At 40.9% G+C, this 19,680-nt stretch overlaps 1 protein-coding gene across 2 annotated transcripts in view; it reads left to right on the top strand.

Annotated features, from left to right (window-relative positions):
* The first annotated feature begins 583 nt into the window (after positions 1 to 583).
* nkd1 (NKD inhibitor of WNT signaling pathway 1) overlaps positions 584 to 19,680 on the top strand; it is a 33,840-nt gene continuing 14,743 nt past the window's right edge. Inside the window, exons 1-3 of one of the 2 annotated variants that reach the window (XM_044170614.1) lie at positions 584 to 773; positions 886 to 918; positions 1,142 to 1,281. In XM_044170614.1, the coding sequence (XP_044026549.1) occupies positions 749 to 773; positions 886 to 918; positions 1,142 to 1,281 (198 nt within the window). In that variant the 5' untranslated portion in view covers positions 584 to 748. The remainder of the gene's footprint in view (positions 774 to 885; positions 919 to 1,141; positions 1,282 to 19,680) is intronic. The other variant, XM_044170527.1, reaches the window with a different exon arrangement.

The raw sequence follows: 19,680 nt of genomic DNA, 5'->3' as shown, positions 1-19,680 counted from the left end.
TTGGGAACCACTGACAATACTCAGTGCGTTTACATGCACTTGCTTGCAGTCTGGGGTGAGGTGCAAATCCTGATCTTTCGGCGGTTGAAATTAAGATTTTCTTGACGCCTGTTCTGCCCTTTGAAGAGAAACAAGGAGGGTGGGGGAGCTGAGTGAGCTGCGTCAAGTCTGCCAGAAAAAAATCAACAAACACCGGAAATTATGACATTAGGTTTCATAATAAAAATATGAAATAAAAATACGAAATTAACACGAAATGGGCTGTATGGAGATGTTTCTGATCGGTTGTTTCAGTCGATGGTTTAACTACAACTAGCATAGATTTACAGTAAATTTTAAAAATAGGCTCCGTAAACATTTCTTTTTCGGGTTTCATAAATTATAAACTTATAAATCATGGCGTAAATGATGTGAATATATTTGTTCTTTATTTTTTGAAAAGCAGTTGGCCACATGTCATCTGTGTTTTCATTTTGCTAAACGTTATTTTGTGAAGCCTAAGTGCCTCATCAATTAAGTCTTTTATTCTGAAAGCGTCGACAGGAAGTCGCCCTGTATGTGTGTCTTGTCGGTGGCGGCGCTCTGGATCAAAGGCTCGTTTGGCTCTCCAGTCATACGGTCCTGTACTGAGCGCAGTCTGCTCTCGGTCTCTACGGGCGCTCCTCTGTCTGGATATCATAGCCTGTTTCTTTTTTTTCTTTGGATTATATTCTTCTGATGATTTTTAACTCCAACTCGATGCATAGAAATGGGTAAACTGCACTCGAAACATGGTAAGGTTTCTTATTCCTGAGAGAAATCACAGCTATAGCTCTTTTACTGGTACTGCGATACTTTCGAGTAACAGTATTCATTCTGACTTTTTTTTTTTTTTTTTTTCTCAAGCCGCTATTTGTAAACCGAGGGAGAGTCCAGAAGGTAAGCGCGCTTATTTTCTTATCGTAGGCTATATGATAAACTCATATTTCGGTCAGTTTGTGAACAGCAGAACAGTTTTCAGAGTCAGTAGTGCAGCAGTAACGTTACAGCGCAGAGTCCGACTCTTTGAAGATGGACCACTTATGGAAAACATGAGTGTAGCGCGAGAAAATGATAGCTTATAGCTGTTTGTAGCTCTTAAAAATGCGCTTCTTTCTTTCAGGCGACAGTTTTGTAGTCAATGCCTGTTTGGCGAGAAAGGGAATCGATGACTGGCTCGTGAAGCAGAAATACTATTGCACGAGCTCTCGCCTCGAGCAACGGGACTGTCACCACAAGAATAACTGCGGTTTGACTACACGGGTGAGTACGAGGCTGCCCACGAGGTTCACGTATTTATGGTGAAGTTGCGTATCAGAAATGCTTGCTAAATTGTCTCCTCATGGTGCGTGTGCGCATTTCACATAATTAGGACGAGGTTTTTCAACTGTGCGCTTCAGGGCTTTTCACCATATCAGGAGCTTTGCATGAGGCTGCATTTAGTCTCCAGCTTATGGCTATCTTTTGCCGAAGTCTTACCCCTCTAATGTAGTCAAAGTCTTGACAAACTTTCTCAACGATTTGTCGGTGGACAAACTTTTGGTAGGGAGTTAAATGTTACTGTTTTCAGACAGTGAAATATTTGCCATGCTGCCAATCAGTGATGTAGCTACTTTAAGTTTAAAATGTACACATAACTGCACAAACACAAGCTGGCACTCTTGAGTGGCACTCAGTTTTGTGTTTGTTACAGTCTTACCTTTGTTTTTCTGTTTCATGGTGGCGAAATGAAACGATGGATTTTAACAGTCCATTGGTAGACCTCTCATCTACTTATGTAGGGAACAAATGTTGGTATCATCCTATGCACTTATGTGAGTTTTTTTTTTTTAAGGTAACAATAGATCAAGCCTGAGTTGAAAGCATTGCAGTGTGACAGTCTGGTGACAAGTGTGGATTGTAAAGGCTGGGGAGAAATGTTGGAGGTCATGCTTGTTTTGTATTTTGGCATTGCCGTAAACACTGTGCTGTTGTTGTCAAGTGAGGAAATCCTTTGGAATTGCTTCAGAGAAGCCTTAAGCCTCTTTGGTTAGCGATGCCTTCCTCAAAGGCAGCATGTTTGAGGAACTGGAGCCCATCAAGACAAAAGGAAAATCAGTTCCTCCACCCACAATCCAAACACTTTGAGCAGAAATGCATCTATCTATTAAATGCAGCCCAGAATCCAGGATTGGATTTTGCATTTTAACACATTAGAGCACCTACTGTAATGTGATGTTGTGTGGCGTGATTTTCCTTTTAAAATACTTGACAGCTCCTTTAGTTGCTCACTGTTTTGAAAAACTAGAATCCTATCATCATTAGCATGTGGCTGCTTGGTGAAATAAACAGTCAATCTTATTTTACCTTCTCTTTCCCTCTCATTTTCTTTTTATGATGATAAAACTTTTCCTTGTCTTACAGCATGTATCAGTTTGCGTGTAGCTTATATGTCATGTTATACCATGCATTCAAACTGATTATCATGCAAGCAAGACACAACTGCACATGCTTGGTTGGATTCTTGAAAAAAGGAGCTGTTGGTATGAGGGTTTATCGGCATGCTGGTGAGGAGAAGGCAAACATCAAACTTGAGGAAGTCTTAGGCAACTGAAATATCTACTAATTCCCACCTAAGTCAGGTCTAAAGTCCACCGTTGTTTTGTCTTCTGCGGCAAGGTGTTTTTGATGGCTTTGCTTTGCCTGAAGGGCTGCCATGGTGTTGCATGGTGGGTTAGTGATGAGAGAAGTAGTGGTCTTTTTATGAATAGCCCGGTCTGAGGTGACGTGCAAGCATTGGGAGGTCGGGACTGGCTTTATATGTTGCACACACGGTGTCAAAGTTACTAATCCTGACATGTTCCCAAAGCTGCAGAAAACTTCTTCATATAGTAACAGGAGCCCATGCATTGAAGGCTCTGTGTCTCCGGCCCCTTTTTTGGGGAATGGCTCTATGAGAAACACTTTAAACTATATTTATTTTCTAGAGCATGTCGCCCTGCTGCAGCAGAAAAGCCATGCCATTTACATGGTTGTTTATGTGTTGAGTGAGGTTCATACGCTTTGTGCAATTTAAGCATTTAAAACCACATTATTACCATGCAATTACCATACATTATTACCACAAAAACAAACATTCATTACATTGTTCCTGGAAATATTCATGTGCTTCTTTTCCCAACAACAGTGGTGTGCAAAGTTTTGGCCCAGGATGGAATAGGAGTCTCTGCTTGAAAAATGTGGAGTTAATGGAGCTCAGTTTGTATAAATAATTCAAATCTTGGTGCCTAATGGGTTTTATAGCTCTGAGGGAAAACAAATAAAAGAAGAAAGGTGTTTTCACCATCAGTATTCATTTGGGTGCTTTTCCCTTTTGTTTTGTGATTATCAAGTGAATCCAAAATCTTTAATATTTAATTTTTTAAGATTAAACTATTTGTTTGCTTCTTGCCATAGTTTGAGTACCATAGAACATATTTCTAGACATTTATGAAATCATGGTTTGTATAAGCAATGCTCAGAGGGTAGAAAAATCCTGGTTCACACATGGAGCTTTTGACATTGCAACAATCAAACATCCAGCATTTTGGCATTCAGACTTTGATATCTGAATGGGACAATTCCATGTCGAGTCAGTCTATTCACACGTGGCATGAGAATTCTGGACGCATTAGCCATTTTTTTCCACTCACCACGGTGGCACCACTACTGCAGCATAGCGCTGAGTTGTAAAATAAGGACATCAAACATGTTGTCAGGTCTTGCACAGGCTGCCTAAATGGTTGATTTTAAAACATATTCTGTAGTTGGATGGTTATCTTGCTAGTGTGCTGATCATCTGCACTGCTAGGGCGAGACTTTCTACGTTTCTGTACCCCCACAAATTTTCACTGCACTTTAAACAAATGTTCTCATCGGTCTGATCATCAGTCAGATACGACAGAGTTTACTATATGTGTGTTTTAATACCGTTGGCTTGCGCAAAAAAAGTCAGAGCTTTTAGTAGCTGTCAGTAGCTTTCCTAAAGCCTGAAAAGACCTCTAACTTTATACTGGTACTTTTTACATTTGTCCTGTGTGGTGTATGCACTATGCTAAATATTATAATTGCAACTTTTGTATGTCTTAGAACATTGCAGTCTAATGTTTTATTAGTTCCTTTTTTCTCCTTTTGTTCACATTAGTACTGTTGCACAAACGTTACAAGGTCCCAATGTTTCCAAACCACAAAGCACCAATTCCATGTGTGAAAGTCATTTTACTTCAAAAGATATATATATATATTCTAAATGATCAAAGTGATCTCAAATTTTGAATTATTCTTCAAAATGAATCTGTAGCCTTCTGTAAAGAAAATGTCCACGGTATCACATGCTTTAACTGCATTAGTCTTAACATTAAGCTGCATTAAGTTTAAAAGCTCGACCCCGCGGTGCTTTCAGATAAAAACAGAAGCTAAACTCATAGGCGAGAGAATGCGAGTCAACTCTCTTAGCTTTAAAAGCTGTCTATTATGTATAGAATACCTGGTGAGACAGTTATTTATAGCTGCTGTTCTTTGAGCCCCCCACCCAGTTGAACCAGGGTCCTGGAGAATGTGGGTCGGGTGTCAACAGTCGGGAGTCTATGCTTGGAATTCTTTTGATCTGATCTTTTCCAAACCATATTCCCCGTAGGAACAATGCGGGTTTCATACAAGTCATTGTCTTGAAGAGCTGCTCACATTAGCAGTTTGTCTTTGTTAATGGTTTTAAATGGAAATTGTTGTTGGGTGCGCACTGATAGACTGAGACATAAAGACGCACTTGAAGGCTTAATGGTGTTTCCATGCAGACTCATTCATGAGTTCTGCAGTCAGATGCAGCGTTTGCGTTGGCAGACAGTGAGTGAGTGGTGAGGGCAGGTGGATCTTTGGGTCTCAACATTAGAGATCCAGGTCATGTGAGTCCGGGCACACTTTCTCCCCTGTGTACAGCATGGTGTCTACACCTACCCATAAATTTGATATGTTATGTGCACCCTGTAGAATTATGTCGCTGACATAGGCATTGATAGGGGGGAAGGTTTTCACAACTAATGACTTGGAAGTTCAAATTTCTGTCGGTGAGTTTATTAGGTTGCTTTTCTTGGAATCAGATGAAAGAAGAGTCCATTATGTTTGTAGCATGTCGAAAGTAGCTTAAAAAAATAATCTATTTTAATGGTTATTCTTCACAAATTTACCCCTTTCTATTCTTAAAATACCCCTCCCCCTCTTCTGGTCTCCCCTCTCCTCCTTTCTCCCCTCCTAGTCTCCATCTGTTTCTTGCGTTTACCCTGTGGCCCTGTGTTGGTTGTGGCTGATGAAATGAGACTGCATTTGAAGTGGGCCACTCAGGGAGGTGTTTGTAGTGACACTGATGGCTCCTCCTCCGCTGTGAAGCCCTACCCTCTGTGGAGTAAAAGCCACCTCCAGTCTTCCCAAGCCCCTGATCTTACAATTCCAAAGCTTATTTTTTTTCAAACCGAGCTTCCATCAACTTGTATGGAATTGTAGACAAAAAAGCAAAGGTATATCTGACGACAGAATGCAACTCAAAAGAGAATCACAGTGAAACGTCTGCCCCCAACCCCCTTGTCTCGCAGTTGGTTGCCAGCTCTTTGATTTTTTTATTTTATTTTTTTTTAAAGTAGAACGTTTTTTTGGAAGTAGGCCTAAAGCTTTTAAACGCATTCCCTCAGCCTCCAAGTCTGATAAAAGACATGGCAGGTTTTGCGCCCCCTTCGTCTTTCGCTTCTGCTGTTGTGCTTTTTCTCTCCTTGTCGTTTTCACAAAGCGAGGGCCCTTGTCTAGAAGCTGAAAGCACCTTTCAAATGCAGACTCCTCTTCCTCTTTCTCTCCTTTTTTCTGTCCTCTCCATGTGCGTTTTCTTTTCCCACCGGCTGGCCTCTTGTGCGTGCTGTGTGACGTATGCCCCTCTCCCACCGGGCTCTACCCCCTCTGTGCTCCCAAGGGACCGAGGGCCTGTTGTTGCTCTTTGAAGAGGCTGGGAGAAAAGTTTGGAGCCACACTCTAAAGAGAAGAAAAGCCTTAGCCTTTGGGGAGGAGGGGTAGCACCTGGCCATAGAAGGGCTTGGTGATTTTTTCCCCCTTAATTTTCACATGAGAAGATGGGGTTGAAGTCTTGGGCTGACATCAACGTAGCTGGGGGACTGGGAGGTTCGAGGATGTGCAGGTGGCTTTAATGTCACATCCGGCATCGTATGTCACATAGATTACTAAAAGCTGGAGGAGTTTCTCCTGTGTGACAAAGCAGAGCGGATAACTCTTGGTTGCTGTGAATGCTGCCTTCTGGAAAGGATTTCTGTGAAAGAATGATAATAGTTTAGAGTAAGGTGAAGCTCTAGTGGCATGCAGACATTTGATCTGGTTTATCCACCTTTCTCTTTTTTTTGTGCTAAAGCATCTCCTCTCCATCTCTCTATGTATTTCATGATGCCCATTATACATCACATACCATATTCTGATTTTATTAAATAGTGCAGTATCGAATTTCTTTAGTGTAGTTGTAGAAGTCTCGTAATTCTTTAACAAGAACCATAACATGTTTAAAGTTGTAAAAGCAATGATTAACTGTCACTCATGTATGTGCAAATATGTTCGTGCACGTGAGTGTGTGCAGTATGTCTGGAGTCAGCTGTACGGATGCACTCCAGAGATCAAAGGCTTCTGGGGGAATGTGCTCTAAATCTCAGAGTATTAGCAGCTGAGATTGTGCTTTGTTTCCCCAAATATATGCTCAGTTTGAAGCAATGGATAGCTGTTGATCAAAGTGTCTCTCACTGCCCTTTCATAGTTTCATTTAGGCTGGAGGGTTTTGTTCCACACTTGAGGGTGGCATTTATTTCACAATTCTAAGAAATATAGATTTTTTTAGGCTATTTAGTTTTCCTTTGTTTTGAAACTGTACTCAGCCTCAGACTGAAATGGCTTGCAATTGATAAGCATGTGCCTAGTATAAATAGTGTGATACTCTGAGCAGATAATCCATATAAATCTAGAGTTCATTTAATTGACATCATCATCTTTGTCGTAATGCTTGCATATCTTCAGCCTTTTGATGTGTGTGTATGCCTTAGACATGCTAATGCATTTTGAAAAGCTTCAGGAAGGTGTTACTTTCCACTTTTGACTTGAAATATGAAGTTAGAAAGGAGAGCAATTAATTGTTGAATATTCGAGTTGATAGATAATGGCTAGTTTCATGTAGCCAAAATGGTAGATCAAAGACTTTTACTACTAGGCATGTACATTTTATATAATTCCTATGATAGATTATTATTTATTTATGGTTTATTTGATAGGGACAGATACAGTATACATAGACAAACTGAAAAGAGCTATCCGATGCAAGTATCATAGTGTTTATAGCAGATTAATTAGGGATCCCAAATTAATGTTGATTTTAATGAAAGAGGCAGTACTTCAAGAATACGTTTTCATTTATCACAACATTAAATATGAGAGACCACGTGTCAGTTACCATGCTGGTTTTATTACACTGAAAGAAGAAGGTCTTTCATTACACATGCATTGGCAAATGTAAAAATGTATAAAACTGAAAAAAAGCCCAATAGCATGTGCAACATTTTCTATTAATACACAGCCCTCACAGTGAAAAAGTAAACTTATTTCACTGTAGGCATTTTGACATGTAGCACAGGTGTATCTAAAAACATTAATGATGGCTCAGTTCAATTAAGTGTCCCAGTAAGCTCTGACTGTAATCCAGCATGCAAAATACCAGGACCCTGGAACTAGCTCACCTAAATGGAATGCAGCACTTAATGTTATTAACTACATCTTTGTTTTCCTGCTATGAATTCTCAGAGTGACTATGTGAAAAGGGAGAAGTGTTGAGGAGTGAGAGGAACAGAAAGCCGTGGTCACAGTTGATTGAGTTATAATTTTTAATATGGTAGATGATGATTGTATGATGATGATGATGTCAGTCTGTACTTCAAACTGTATTTCTACTGAATGTAAGAAATTTCTGTTAGTTGATTAGGGATTGACAGGGCTGTGTGTGTGAGTGGGTCTGGGAGAAACTCTAGGTGACTCAGGCTCCTGTGGTGATGCTAAGGTCCTCTGAGCTTTCTGTGGGAGCTCAGTGCCCATTTTAATCACCCACTTAAAAGGCTCTACTGAAGTGGGTGTTTAAGTGTTTAAACCCTGAATAATTCTCTCATTGTTTGTTTATCAGGTTCCCCTGTGAGTTGTGCTCTGGCCCGTGCAGTAAGTGCTGAATAATTTGACTGAGCACGCAAAGTGGCTCTCAAATAGGATGAGATCAACATCTGCATAAAACTGCTATCTCATGAGAGTGTGCACATGCACAGGATCGTACATGCACACTTATGTGACATGAAGCACACAGGCACTCACAAATATACATCCACACATTACCCATTTGTTTACCCTAATATGTGAATCCATTTATCACTGCTAACAGACGCAGAGTCCCGGCGTGATTCCCTTCCACTTGTTTTTCTGACAAACTGGTCATAGGGAAATACCAGTGATGGACTTCACAGCTTCCATGAGCCCTGCTGTTGTATTTATCGCCCTTGTGTTTGAGAGCTTTTGTGACCAGGGCTCTAAGGCCACCTGAGGTAGAGGGAATGGAGGAAGTAGATTTAGGTAAACAGAGTTGGGAGAGCATTGTGCCTCCCACAGACAGAGGTTCCAGGGCTCTTTGGCTCTTCCTGTGGCGCCAGGGCTGGAGGAGGTCTGGATTGTCTGTTAGGGGATGTTTTTGGTGGAAGGAAAGCTAAACAGAGAAGCGGCTCTGCTGAAAGGAAAGCTGTCCTCCACTGGTGTGTTTATGCTCCACAGGTGCCACAACCTAAAGAGGACCTCACCCTGTAGACTCTCAATGAAGCAGGCCAACCCTGTGCTCCCCAAAGGGCCATCTGCCCTGTCCTTCAAATCCACCACTCACCCACCCTCTTTCTTGCTCAAGTTTGAACAACATCTTTGGGCAGAGGTTTGGTAAGTCTTTAGGGGACTGCTTCGACATACGCTTCTTCTTACTTTTGTAGATATAACTTTTAATTTTTCACTGCCATTAGTCATAAATGGTGTTACATGTCAGTGCAGCTTCCTGTATGCTGATGATGTGATTATTTCACTTATATTCAAGACACATAAAATGGAGCTTTGAAACCAATAGAAGTACCTGTGGACTGAATTCAGGGGTTGAGACCAAATAGATAGAAGATGTATGCCTTAGCTTTTTGATAAATATTGTTTCCTGGTTTGTGTCTGTGTGTATATATTTGTATTTTATATGTTTCTGTGTGCACTGTACGTTAATGTGTGTATGAGTAGCAGAATTTGGTAGCAGTTTGTAACTGAGTAACCTACTCTGCTGCAAGTTCATTATGGTGAGCAGTGACACAAGCCACTAATTCCAGTCAGCTATGAATAGAAACCTGCCCCTGGCACCAGTGTACATGTATATAGTAGTTGAAGTGTCTATTTCTGCTGCTATGTTTACTTGCAAAGTTGAAACACTCTCTGTAATTACAGAGATTTTAGGTCCACAGTTAAAAGGTCAGATGTGAGGGATGTTTAGAGGCAGTGGCTTGTGGCTGGCAGGATGTCTGCTCCAAACATGCTGTGCGTGTGTGTGTGTGTGTGTGTGTGTGTGAGTGTATGGATATGTGTGTGCATAGGCAGAGAGGAAGAATGGCCATCTTGGTGTTGAGGTCAGTTCCATCTGGTCAACATGCACACGTCAGAGGTTTTCATAACTGCCACCTACCACATGGAGCTCCGCTGTTGATTGCAGTGACATGGTTTGGTAACTGGCTTTGAATGAAGTAAGATTGACTGGTCATTCTAGATGTTACTGACAACTGTCATTTGGAGGAATTGTAGAGATCTGATTATAAAGATCAGTTTTTCTGACATCGCCCTGTCTACGGTTTGCTTCTCCTTCACTGTGTATAGTGGCTAGATCCCATTCAAACTGCAGAACTGCACTCACAATGCAACCCTAAGGTCAGATAGTAATATGAGCAAAAAATCATCCTCTATTTTGTGCATTCCAGCTTTTAATCTAACATGTCCTGGCTGGGTCAAAAGATAAAAACCATATTAAAGAGAAGACTTTGATTAATTAAAAAACATTACTAACTTGAGGGTGTGTCTAAGTTTACTGTCTTCTCTCTAGTGCAGTGGTTCCCAACCTTTTTTGTCCGACGTACCCCCACAGCCCTATCAGATGGTCCCCTTTAGCATACCCCTTTGATGGATGGGATGGCTTTATGGTATAGTTCAATGGTATTTTTTAGTAGTTTTAGCCAAGTTTGCATTTGTACTACTGCTGTTTAGAGTGACAGAAAAACTCAGGTAGGTGACCCAACAATTGACTCATGTTGGTGGAGGCATGTCTTGTGCAGACTACCATAGTTGGTAAGTTATTGTGACAATAACTATAAAGATCACCATCACACAAATTTGTAATCTTACCTGTGTGTTGATTTCTCGCCTAAACACAAATATGTGGATATATATCATCAAATCATTTTAAAAACACAAGTGAATATTGTGTACACATCAAGGAGGATCAATCTCAGCATGAATATGTACTATTTCAGTGTGAGATCCTTAAGCTGTAGCTACTGACATGACAAGTTAAAAAATGTGCTTCTTCTCATTTGACTGTGGTTAAAGGTTGAAGTGCCTGTCACTTTCTTTCTGCCCTCGAGGTAGACTTCCTGACTAAAACCTCATTCCTCCCACACTTTGCAGCACTTGAGACTGGCGTCTGAAGCCACCCAGGCGACTGAAGGACTGTCTCTCCTCAAAAAGAGCTTTGACTAATTACTAAGAACCTCTAGACACAGTGTAGCACACTCACTGTTAAACACAACAAGCATGGAAGCAGGCACGTTGCCAAGCAGTTGTCTTAAATGTATACTCCATCCTATTTTTGCAATAATGATTGACACACATGCACACACTCTGTAAGCCCATGTCACCTCAGCGTCTGCCCTTTTTGCGAAGGAAGTTAAAAGTTCCAGAGCGAACTAATTTCCTTCATGAAGGGTGAGCTATTGTCATGCTGTACTAACTGCACAAGCTTATGGAGATGAGGTGTGTCATTTTGCATAAGACTCCCTCTCTTCTCTTTCTCTCCTCTCTTTTTTTCTTATTCTTTGGAACGGAGCATTACTCTGAATTCAGAGGGCCATAATGTTGTGATTTGTTACTCTTGGCAGGCGGAGACCACCTGTAAATCAAGGCCAAGCGACAGGCTGTCTCCATTCCCTTCCAAACCATAGCTTCCTCTTGGGAATGCAAGGTCCCAAAGTGGAGTTCATTGGCTGCTGGAGAATGTGTTTTAAGGATTCACCTCTAGCTTAGATTCCCTGTTAACTCTCTGACTCCCAAGGAAACATGAGGATAAAAACAGAAGTGGCTTTGCTCACGCTGTTCACATGTTACCTTAATGCCTGTGAGTGACTGGCTGTTTATGAGAATCGTTACCTAGAAGTTCAGCTGCAGCCAACTCAGCAAAAGAAAACTCCAAATGACAATAATTAACATGTAGTAACAGTAGTTGTGCTTTTCTCATTAATTCTGAAGATTACAGTGGTGTCCACAGCTACAGGGCCTGCAAACTATTGCTCATTGCTGGCACTTGCATCAATTGTGAACATTAGAGGTAGTGTTGTCTTTTTTAGTTTTTCCAAACAAATTTAAGAGAAAGTAAAAGAGCATTTGTGATTGAGGCCCAATGTTTCTCTCATTGTAGAAAATGAAAGCAGTCTCAGCAATTGGTTTCTCTAAATTGCTGGAGGGGTGATCATGCAGTTAGACTCTTGATCTTGACGCCTTGTATCCTCTCCCTCTCCTCCTCTATGGTGAGACAAAGCTTTGATAAACAGTGTGATAAATGTTATTTGCTATGGTTATGTATTTTTCGAAAGCTAATAAAGGCTGTTACCTTGAGTAATACGTAGGGTTTAGTGCCCGAGGGGCTGACTGAGTTGTAAAAGCTTATCTTTGCAGGTGTAAAAGTTTTGTAAATGGGTCATTAAAGTGTTGGCCAACTTCACACATAAAACAAAAAAGGGAGAGGGGGAGGGAGATTACTTCAGATCAGCATGTTTTTGAAGCGTAGAGATGAAGGCTGTAAATCTCTGCTAATATTCCACTGAGCCTTTCAGGAGGCAGCCTTTGATGTGGGTGAGTTAATGTGACCAGCAGTGTTTGCAATGTTAATCTGACATGGAGAAATGACTGGTGGCTGTGCACTATCGCTCTGCAAGAGGAAGGCATCCAATCACGGCACTTGCGGGTCCTGTAAAAAACAACACATGTACAAAAATGCACACATCCACATGAACACACATGCATGCTCACACATTACACAGACACTTGTCTTTGCAACCTCTTATCCAGCAATGTCAGAGAGTTAATTTACACAGACAGTATAATTTGATTTAATATATAGCACACAAAGAAGAACTCTACTGAGCCGCAATTCCTCCATATGGAGGGGTTTTTCTTCATCCTCACTAAAGTGTTTCTGGTCTGTGTGTTTGTGTGTGGAGAATCACAGCATGACCTGCGTCATGAACTAGAGTTAACACAGTAAGCCCTCTGGCATGTGCTGGTTCCTAAAACCCCTCCAGTCTTGGTGTTGCTGACCATGCACACTTTAATCATAGAGCAGCTTCCTCCAACCTGCCTGGTGATGGATCCCAACTCTGTGGCTATAATTTCCTTCCTGGGGTGCAGGAAGAAAAGTGGGTGTGCCGTGACTGAAGGGTGTCAGGCATGGGGCCGCAGAGTCTGGAGAGAAGGTGTCTGTCTTTGATGTTCCCTCTGAGATGTCAAATTACATGTTAGCCCCCTTTAGTTGGCAGAGTTTAAGGAGTTGCTTGTCCAATTATTTATCCAGTTTATTGTCCACTCAACTCAAGTATTGGAGAAAGCTTAAGTGGACTAATTTGGGGCCTACATGTGGTTTTAAAGTTTGGTGGTGTAACCACTTGATGATATTTACTTGATGATGCCCCTATATTGTGATTTTTTTGTTGTTGCATAGTTAACTTGGTAATAATGTTGTTCAACAGTGTAATATTTGTACTGAAAAATAAAACTTTCGCACTAAATGTACTGTAAGGTGCTTCAGATTAAAAACATCCACCAGATAGCTTATGTTTTGTTAATGGTGCATGTGAATGGCTCAACATCAAAAGATTTACAGTCTGTGACCTCTGGAAAGGCATTGAGTTTCTTATCAAATGCATACAATTGCATTATAAAACACAGCAGATATGACTTCCTCTTGGCACTGCAGATTGCTCATGAGATCAGTTTAAGACATTTGTTCGGTTTGTTGTAAAGCTCTGACATTTTAGAAGACAAACGCATCTGTTCTACTGGAGCCAATTCAAGAAACTACCTCAATTCATCATGTGATGATGAGCCCGATAGTCTCTCTGTAAAAAAACCCCAAACAGATTTATCTTGTTTGGCTAGAGAGAAATGCAGAGACATTCATTTGCCATGCCTCTCAGTCTGTACGTGTTGTATGAAAATTGGCCCCATCTCCCCTTCCTCCATAAATGGGGCCGTCTCGCGTCAGCTTTGCTATGCTATATGATTATCTGAGATCTTTATTTCATGTGTGAAAACTGATCCCCTTTGAAGCTTCACTCAGAGGCAGTGCAGCGCTTCACTACCTCGCATCAACACTCTCTATCTTGGCTCCATCTCGGGGCGTCATGTTTTACTGCTACGTGGGGCTTTGAATGAAGCTGTTTAATACTGCTGGAAGGTGAGGAGCACTCCAGCGTAAAGAACTGCAAAAGACTGGACCCAGGTTTAAACTGCTGTCTGATGATGACTGGCGGTCCGTATGTATATATACTTTTTTTTTTCCTCCAGCAGCACTACCACACTTACCACATATTGCAGGATAGGCACTGTTCCAGATTCCAAGAGTTGTGCTGCTCGGCCCTTTTAAACTGCCTCCGGTGTATCTCAGTTTACTCTTTGGGATGGTGGAGAGGGATGGGTATTTCCTCTTTTAAGGTCTTCTGTGAGTAACACTACACCTATAAGCTAATTTGCAGCTCTAAAACTAATAAAACTGTTTTGTTGTTTTACTTCTTGGTTTTCAACATTGGAGCTGTGTGTGCACTAGAGCTTTTGAAAATTCCCATGCTATACAGCTGTTTTCACCATTAGTAATTCATAAACTTTAGCTAATGGCTGCTATCCAGGGTAGACGGAATCAGTCAAAATCATTTTATTTGCCAAGCGCACTAAATGTACGGGACAAAGTACAAAGACATCATGACAAGTTAAGTGTATCTTAACACCTGGTACAAGGACAGCAAGGCATCACATGTCTGGCACTGTCCCTTTGTAGGTTATTTTATGACCTGTACTAGTCAATCTACGTATACTTACAGATATTGGACATGCTGTAGCTGTGACGAATATGGTACAAGTGAGAATAATCACTTCTCACTTTCTGTAATGCTCTGTTTTGCCCTCTCCAGTGCTGGGTGGCTTTTATGTGAGTGTCAGCAACCTCAGCCCTCTCCTGTTTGAAAGGCCCAGGGGAAGCAGACGTGTACTTGGAGAAGCATCGCCGCTATTTGCACATTCTCCCTTGTCTCTGTCACTCTGCCTGTCTCGCCTACTTGGCTAAATGGCCTTTCATGTCTGTTGCTCTCCACTTCATGTTGGCACCACTGCTCCGAACTCCACAGTCCTGAAGGTGTTTCCTTGCGATGGATGGGGGACAGAGCAGGAGGCACCCAGGCGCAGTCCTAATGAGATTTTTCCTGGGTTTTGATGGAGTGCCAGTAGCGCTGCCATTGCTCTAGAGGCCTGCCTCCACTGAGCCCTGGCGTGCGATCAGGGGGAGCTGTCGTCGGCTGCATAAATTGTCAGCCTGTGTGGCGGGTTGTGGAGGCAGACAGCGTAGAGACCAAGAGGACTTGTGGGACTTTCCCACAATCACATACAAGTACATATTATTTGCACTTTAATGTACCCTTTTGCTTTCAAAGAAAGACTCATAGAAGAAAAAAATGGGCCCAGTGGGTCCATGTCTGTAGTGCCAGAGTAAGGATGACGCTGGAGGCAACTTTCTGTCTTCTGGCTGCACCAAGTCGGTTCTTTGCCAGCATGCGCTCACTGTCTTTTTCACTTTCTCTGTCTCCCTCAACCTCTATCCAGAGGAGTAGGACCAAAACATCCCCATACAATATGGACACTGAAATGCAAAATTCAATGGCAAAAACTCTTTTCAAACTTTTTTAACCTTATTTTATTCAGAGTAGGCTAGCTGAGCCGAGTGCTCTTTTCAGCTACACCCTGCTCTACATTAGTTCAAGATGCACTCAATCAATGATTTCATCATTCATATTCATGCTGATCAAGGTTAGCAACCAAGAGATCAGTTGGGTCATTTAACTTCATCACACTATTTTGAAGAAAATGTAATTGCTGACAAGATGGAGCTGTTTAAGTCTGCGAGGTTAGCTACCTTTTCAGGGTTGTCATATTCGACTTGCGAGCCAAGATGAACGTGGCCAGTGTTAATAGCAATTTGGCATTTTCATTAAATTTCCTTAAGAATGTGGCCTCAGACTGACTGTGCTTATATGGACGTAAAGTGGGCTTCATATATTACATTGGCTTCACCAAGTTAAACCAGAAGGAAGAGGTGCTAACTTCTGTAAGCTATGTAAATGACATTGCCCTTTCATCTAAATTTAACAGCTAAAGCTAAACATATTATTCTGTGCTCTAATGTTGAGGTAATTACTTTAGTCTAATGCTTTTTGAAAGTTTTTGAAAAGCATAGAAATCATACACATGAAAATGTGTTCTTAATGCCTGGAGTATTGCAGTTCAAGTGCTGCCTCTTCATTTACTCAAATTGTAATTGATGCACTATAATGGAGTTTAACTGAACTATTATTGAATATTAATTTGCTATTATAATTGACATTAATCAAAGGACTGGTGTTGAATGAGCAATCCTCACTGTAATATTTTAGACCTAACATACAGAGGGGCGTAGAGTGGTCACCATTCTTAAAGAAGTAACTTGATGTAGTGCTTGTTCAGTAAATATTATAATTTGTTAATATGCAAATCTGTCTTTGGTATATCAAAATTCATATTCTTAAAGTGTGCTATTGATTGATTGGGGTTTGCCAAATAGTTCCAACGTTCAAACCAAGGCCTTCAGGCCGGCGAGTAATATAGATGATATGTTGTAATGGGGCAGGCACACTGTGTTCTGTGTTATAGTCCAGTAATAAATCACTCTCTGCGAAGGGGCATGAACAGCTTTAAAACACACAGGGGCCATACAATTCCTTGTCCTAAAGGCCCTGAAGAAGCTCTGAGGGACCTGGCTGCTGTTGAAAACAGAATGCTTTATGCTCTGGTTTCCACAGAACATTTAACACCATGTCTGGAATATTGTTTTAGCCGGTCCCAAGTGCAGTAGAAAGATGTTTGTTTGTGCCCTGAAGCCAGCACCTCTGACCGAATCCTGCAGAGATGCTGGGAAGTGACACCTCACTGTAAATTGTATAAACTGTTTGGACCCCAAGCTACAGAGACAAGCAGCAACAAAACATACAAATACTGCAACACCCAATGCAGCAGGAGTGCAACTGAATCATATAGTGCCGATTTTATAGTACCAATATATTACCCCTCTTCTATGGAAGGTTACCACCCCACATTTTTATTGTTAAGTGTGGTTGAGCCTGAAATGCTCTCCCACAGTGACCTCTGACCCTTGAATTAGCAAGGGTCTCAAGAGAAACCCATCATTGACTCATTGCTGGACCAAAGGAGATTGATGGCTCTTTTGTGGTTGCCAAAGTTTTACATACATAGTTATCATGGTCATTGTGCACGCATACCCTGTTTGGTAGAATTTAATGAGACCCGGTTTTCAGATTCACTGTTTGCAAATGTTGCATCAGTTGAGCTTCATCTTTACTCATTAGTTGAGAAATCACATTAGAGGGGGGATGACCAGCATTGCAGTTTTGGGCAAATCCACTTTGAGCTCTTTCATTTCAAATCACACTGAAGGGAGTAAGTTCAAGCCTTTATTCTCTGTGGCTTAACAACCTGGACTGACTTTCTTGTCTAAAACCAGCTTAACATGCAGTTACTACTACTGTTACTACTGCTGTCACTACAACTGCTACTTCTGTTACTTCTTTAGTATGTAACAGTGTAATTCTGTTTAAAATGTCTGTCCTTTACAAAAGATAGTCTTTTGATGTCTGTTTAATAGTCTTCCAATTTGCATTCTATGCTGCCTTAAGTTTGGTATTATTGCTTTTTCAAAATATAAAATAATGTTTGATGTAAAATAGTTGTAGTTGCATTTTTCACCTTGTAGAAAAAGCATGATTGGTTTCTGTAAAACATTCTTTCTAAGCTCTAGTATACTTTGGTGGAGTTTGTGAGTCATATCACGATATGAATCATAGAAAAAGGAGATGAAGCCAGAAGGTGTCAGGAAGATCTAGAACCAGACCTGGTAGCGTTTGTTACAGCAAGAAAACACAGAAAAGGAGATTGTGTGTTCATTTACTAAATCAAACAAGGAGGAATGGAAATTTTGGAGTCTAGCTGAAGAGAAGAGCCAGAAGAGCCAGAGCATCTTAGTAATAGGAGTGACAGAACTGTTAAGTGTATCATTCAAGTTACTGGTGGGGTGGAGGAGATTAATCTCTTTCTCATAGGTCTGAATAGTGTAATAGTGTAGGCAGAACTGTTTTACTTCTGCCATTGAAATCTCCCTTTTCTGGAGCTGGGTAGAGAAATCTACCTCATTATTCTTGTGACTGTTTGACTGGTGATAACACAGGAAACTCAGACACAAACACTCCTTATTTTTAGAACTCCTAGATGTTATTTTTTGGCACAGGACAATCTTATCAATCACTGCCAAAGCCAGAAACTAGAGAGCTAAGCTTGAAAGTGGTAGTGTCATCGGGTCAGTCAATCTGGAGGTGCTCTTTAGAGACTGCATTAGAACAGATTGTAAGGATGAGTACATCAGCTCAACCTCGGCCAAGGCGATTATCTGGGGAAATGGATGCAGTCTGTGGTTCAAAGCTATATCACCATAGAAGCTCAGAACAAAAACTCAAGCGAATATTCCCATTTATTTTTATGAAACAGATTTAGATTTTATACCTGACATCATTACAACTTTAAGGTTTCTTAATCAGGTTGCAGGCTGTCAAAAATAATAACTGACACAGGACAAAGAAAAATGCGCGTTTTCCCCCCTCTGCTTCTCTGTATATCCATTTCTATTTAGTGGTTAGTGGTCAAGTGCATGTGTGTGTAAAGTAAAAAAAAAAGCATGGGGTATTTCTTTCTTAACACTGACCAGAGCAAACCCCAGAGTAACCCTAGCGGACTAATAATACAGCTCCCATCCATCACCACAGACAACAACCAATTAGCACATTCCTCTTCCCCATTTTTCTCATGTTCTTGGCTAACCTCTCAATAATTTTGGATCATTCATCAAAAAACAGAAATACGTTCAAGATGCTGTATCTGTGTGTGTATGTGTGTGCATGTATGTGTCTTTGTGTGTGAGGAATTGAAGGAATGCTGATTGTGGAGGGATTTTTCTGTGAGGCTACGTGGAAACGTGGAGGCCAGTGTTAATGTTGCCACAGTCTAATACCCCATTCAGATCGACACAGTGACACGGGTCATACCCATGTCCGTGATCTATCTGAATGGGTCAACATGCACCAACCAACCCTCTTTTGTGACAAGTTGGAAAAAGTGTGGACAGAAGGACAGATGTCAAAATGAAACTTATAGTAGTAACTTTATCTAGTAATTATGTAATGTAATTCTGTATACTTCTATGGTTTAGCAGTGAAATATGTGGAGCAGACTGGAGTCTCTGCTAACGGTGACAACCAGTGATTAACCCGTGACAGCTGTCTCATATGAATGGGTCCAATGCAGGTTGAATGGTTTCTTTTAAAGCAAACTAAATCACACAAACTTCTGACTGAACTGAGGCTTAGTATTCGAAACAAAAACATCCACCAGTAAATAGGAGAGTATTTCAATAGTGTTTTTTGTCAGTTAATTTTTCCATGTTGAGTTACAGGAAATCAAACTTGCTGAAACCTTTAGTGTAAATCGTCAGAAACAATAATACAGTTTCAAGCTTATTTTTCTGTCATTATTACACAGTTTACATAAAAAACATGCCAAGAAAGCCAAGCCTCTGATTAGATATTTTTATCACGACACAGAAAGCTGGCAAGTACCGTAAAACCTGCAAATGCAAGACTCATAGAAGTAGCTATTTTCCATTTAACATGAATGAATTGCCCATTGAAAATGATACATTAAGTATGACTGTTTTAAACTAATCGACTGTGGTCATTTATTGGTCACAGGCATTTATTGACAAATTGAATGGTCAATTTAGCTGGCAAATGTGCAAAATTGGTTCTTCCTGGGAAATTAATGCAATCATATAATTCATACATGAGCTTAAGTATGAGAAATATATCTACATATAGTTGAGCTTGTAAAAACATTTGGTGAAGTCCGGTTGTCAGTTCAACCCTAACGTAATCCTGC

This window comes from Siniperca chuatsi, linkage group LG1 (assembly GCF_020085105.1).
Source record: "Siniperca chuatsi isolate FFG_IHB_CAS linkage group LG1, ASM2008510v1, whole genome shotgun sequence".
NCBI lineage: Eukaryota > Metazoa > Chordata > Actinopteri > Centrarchiformes > Sinipercidae > Siniperca > Siniperca chuatsi.
The sequence above is the reverse complement of the archived record's forward strand: the minus strand, read 5'-3'. Positions and strand labels throughout refer to the sequence as shown.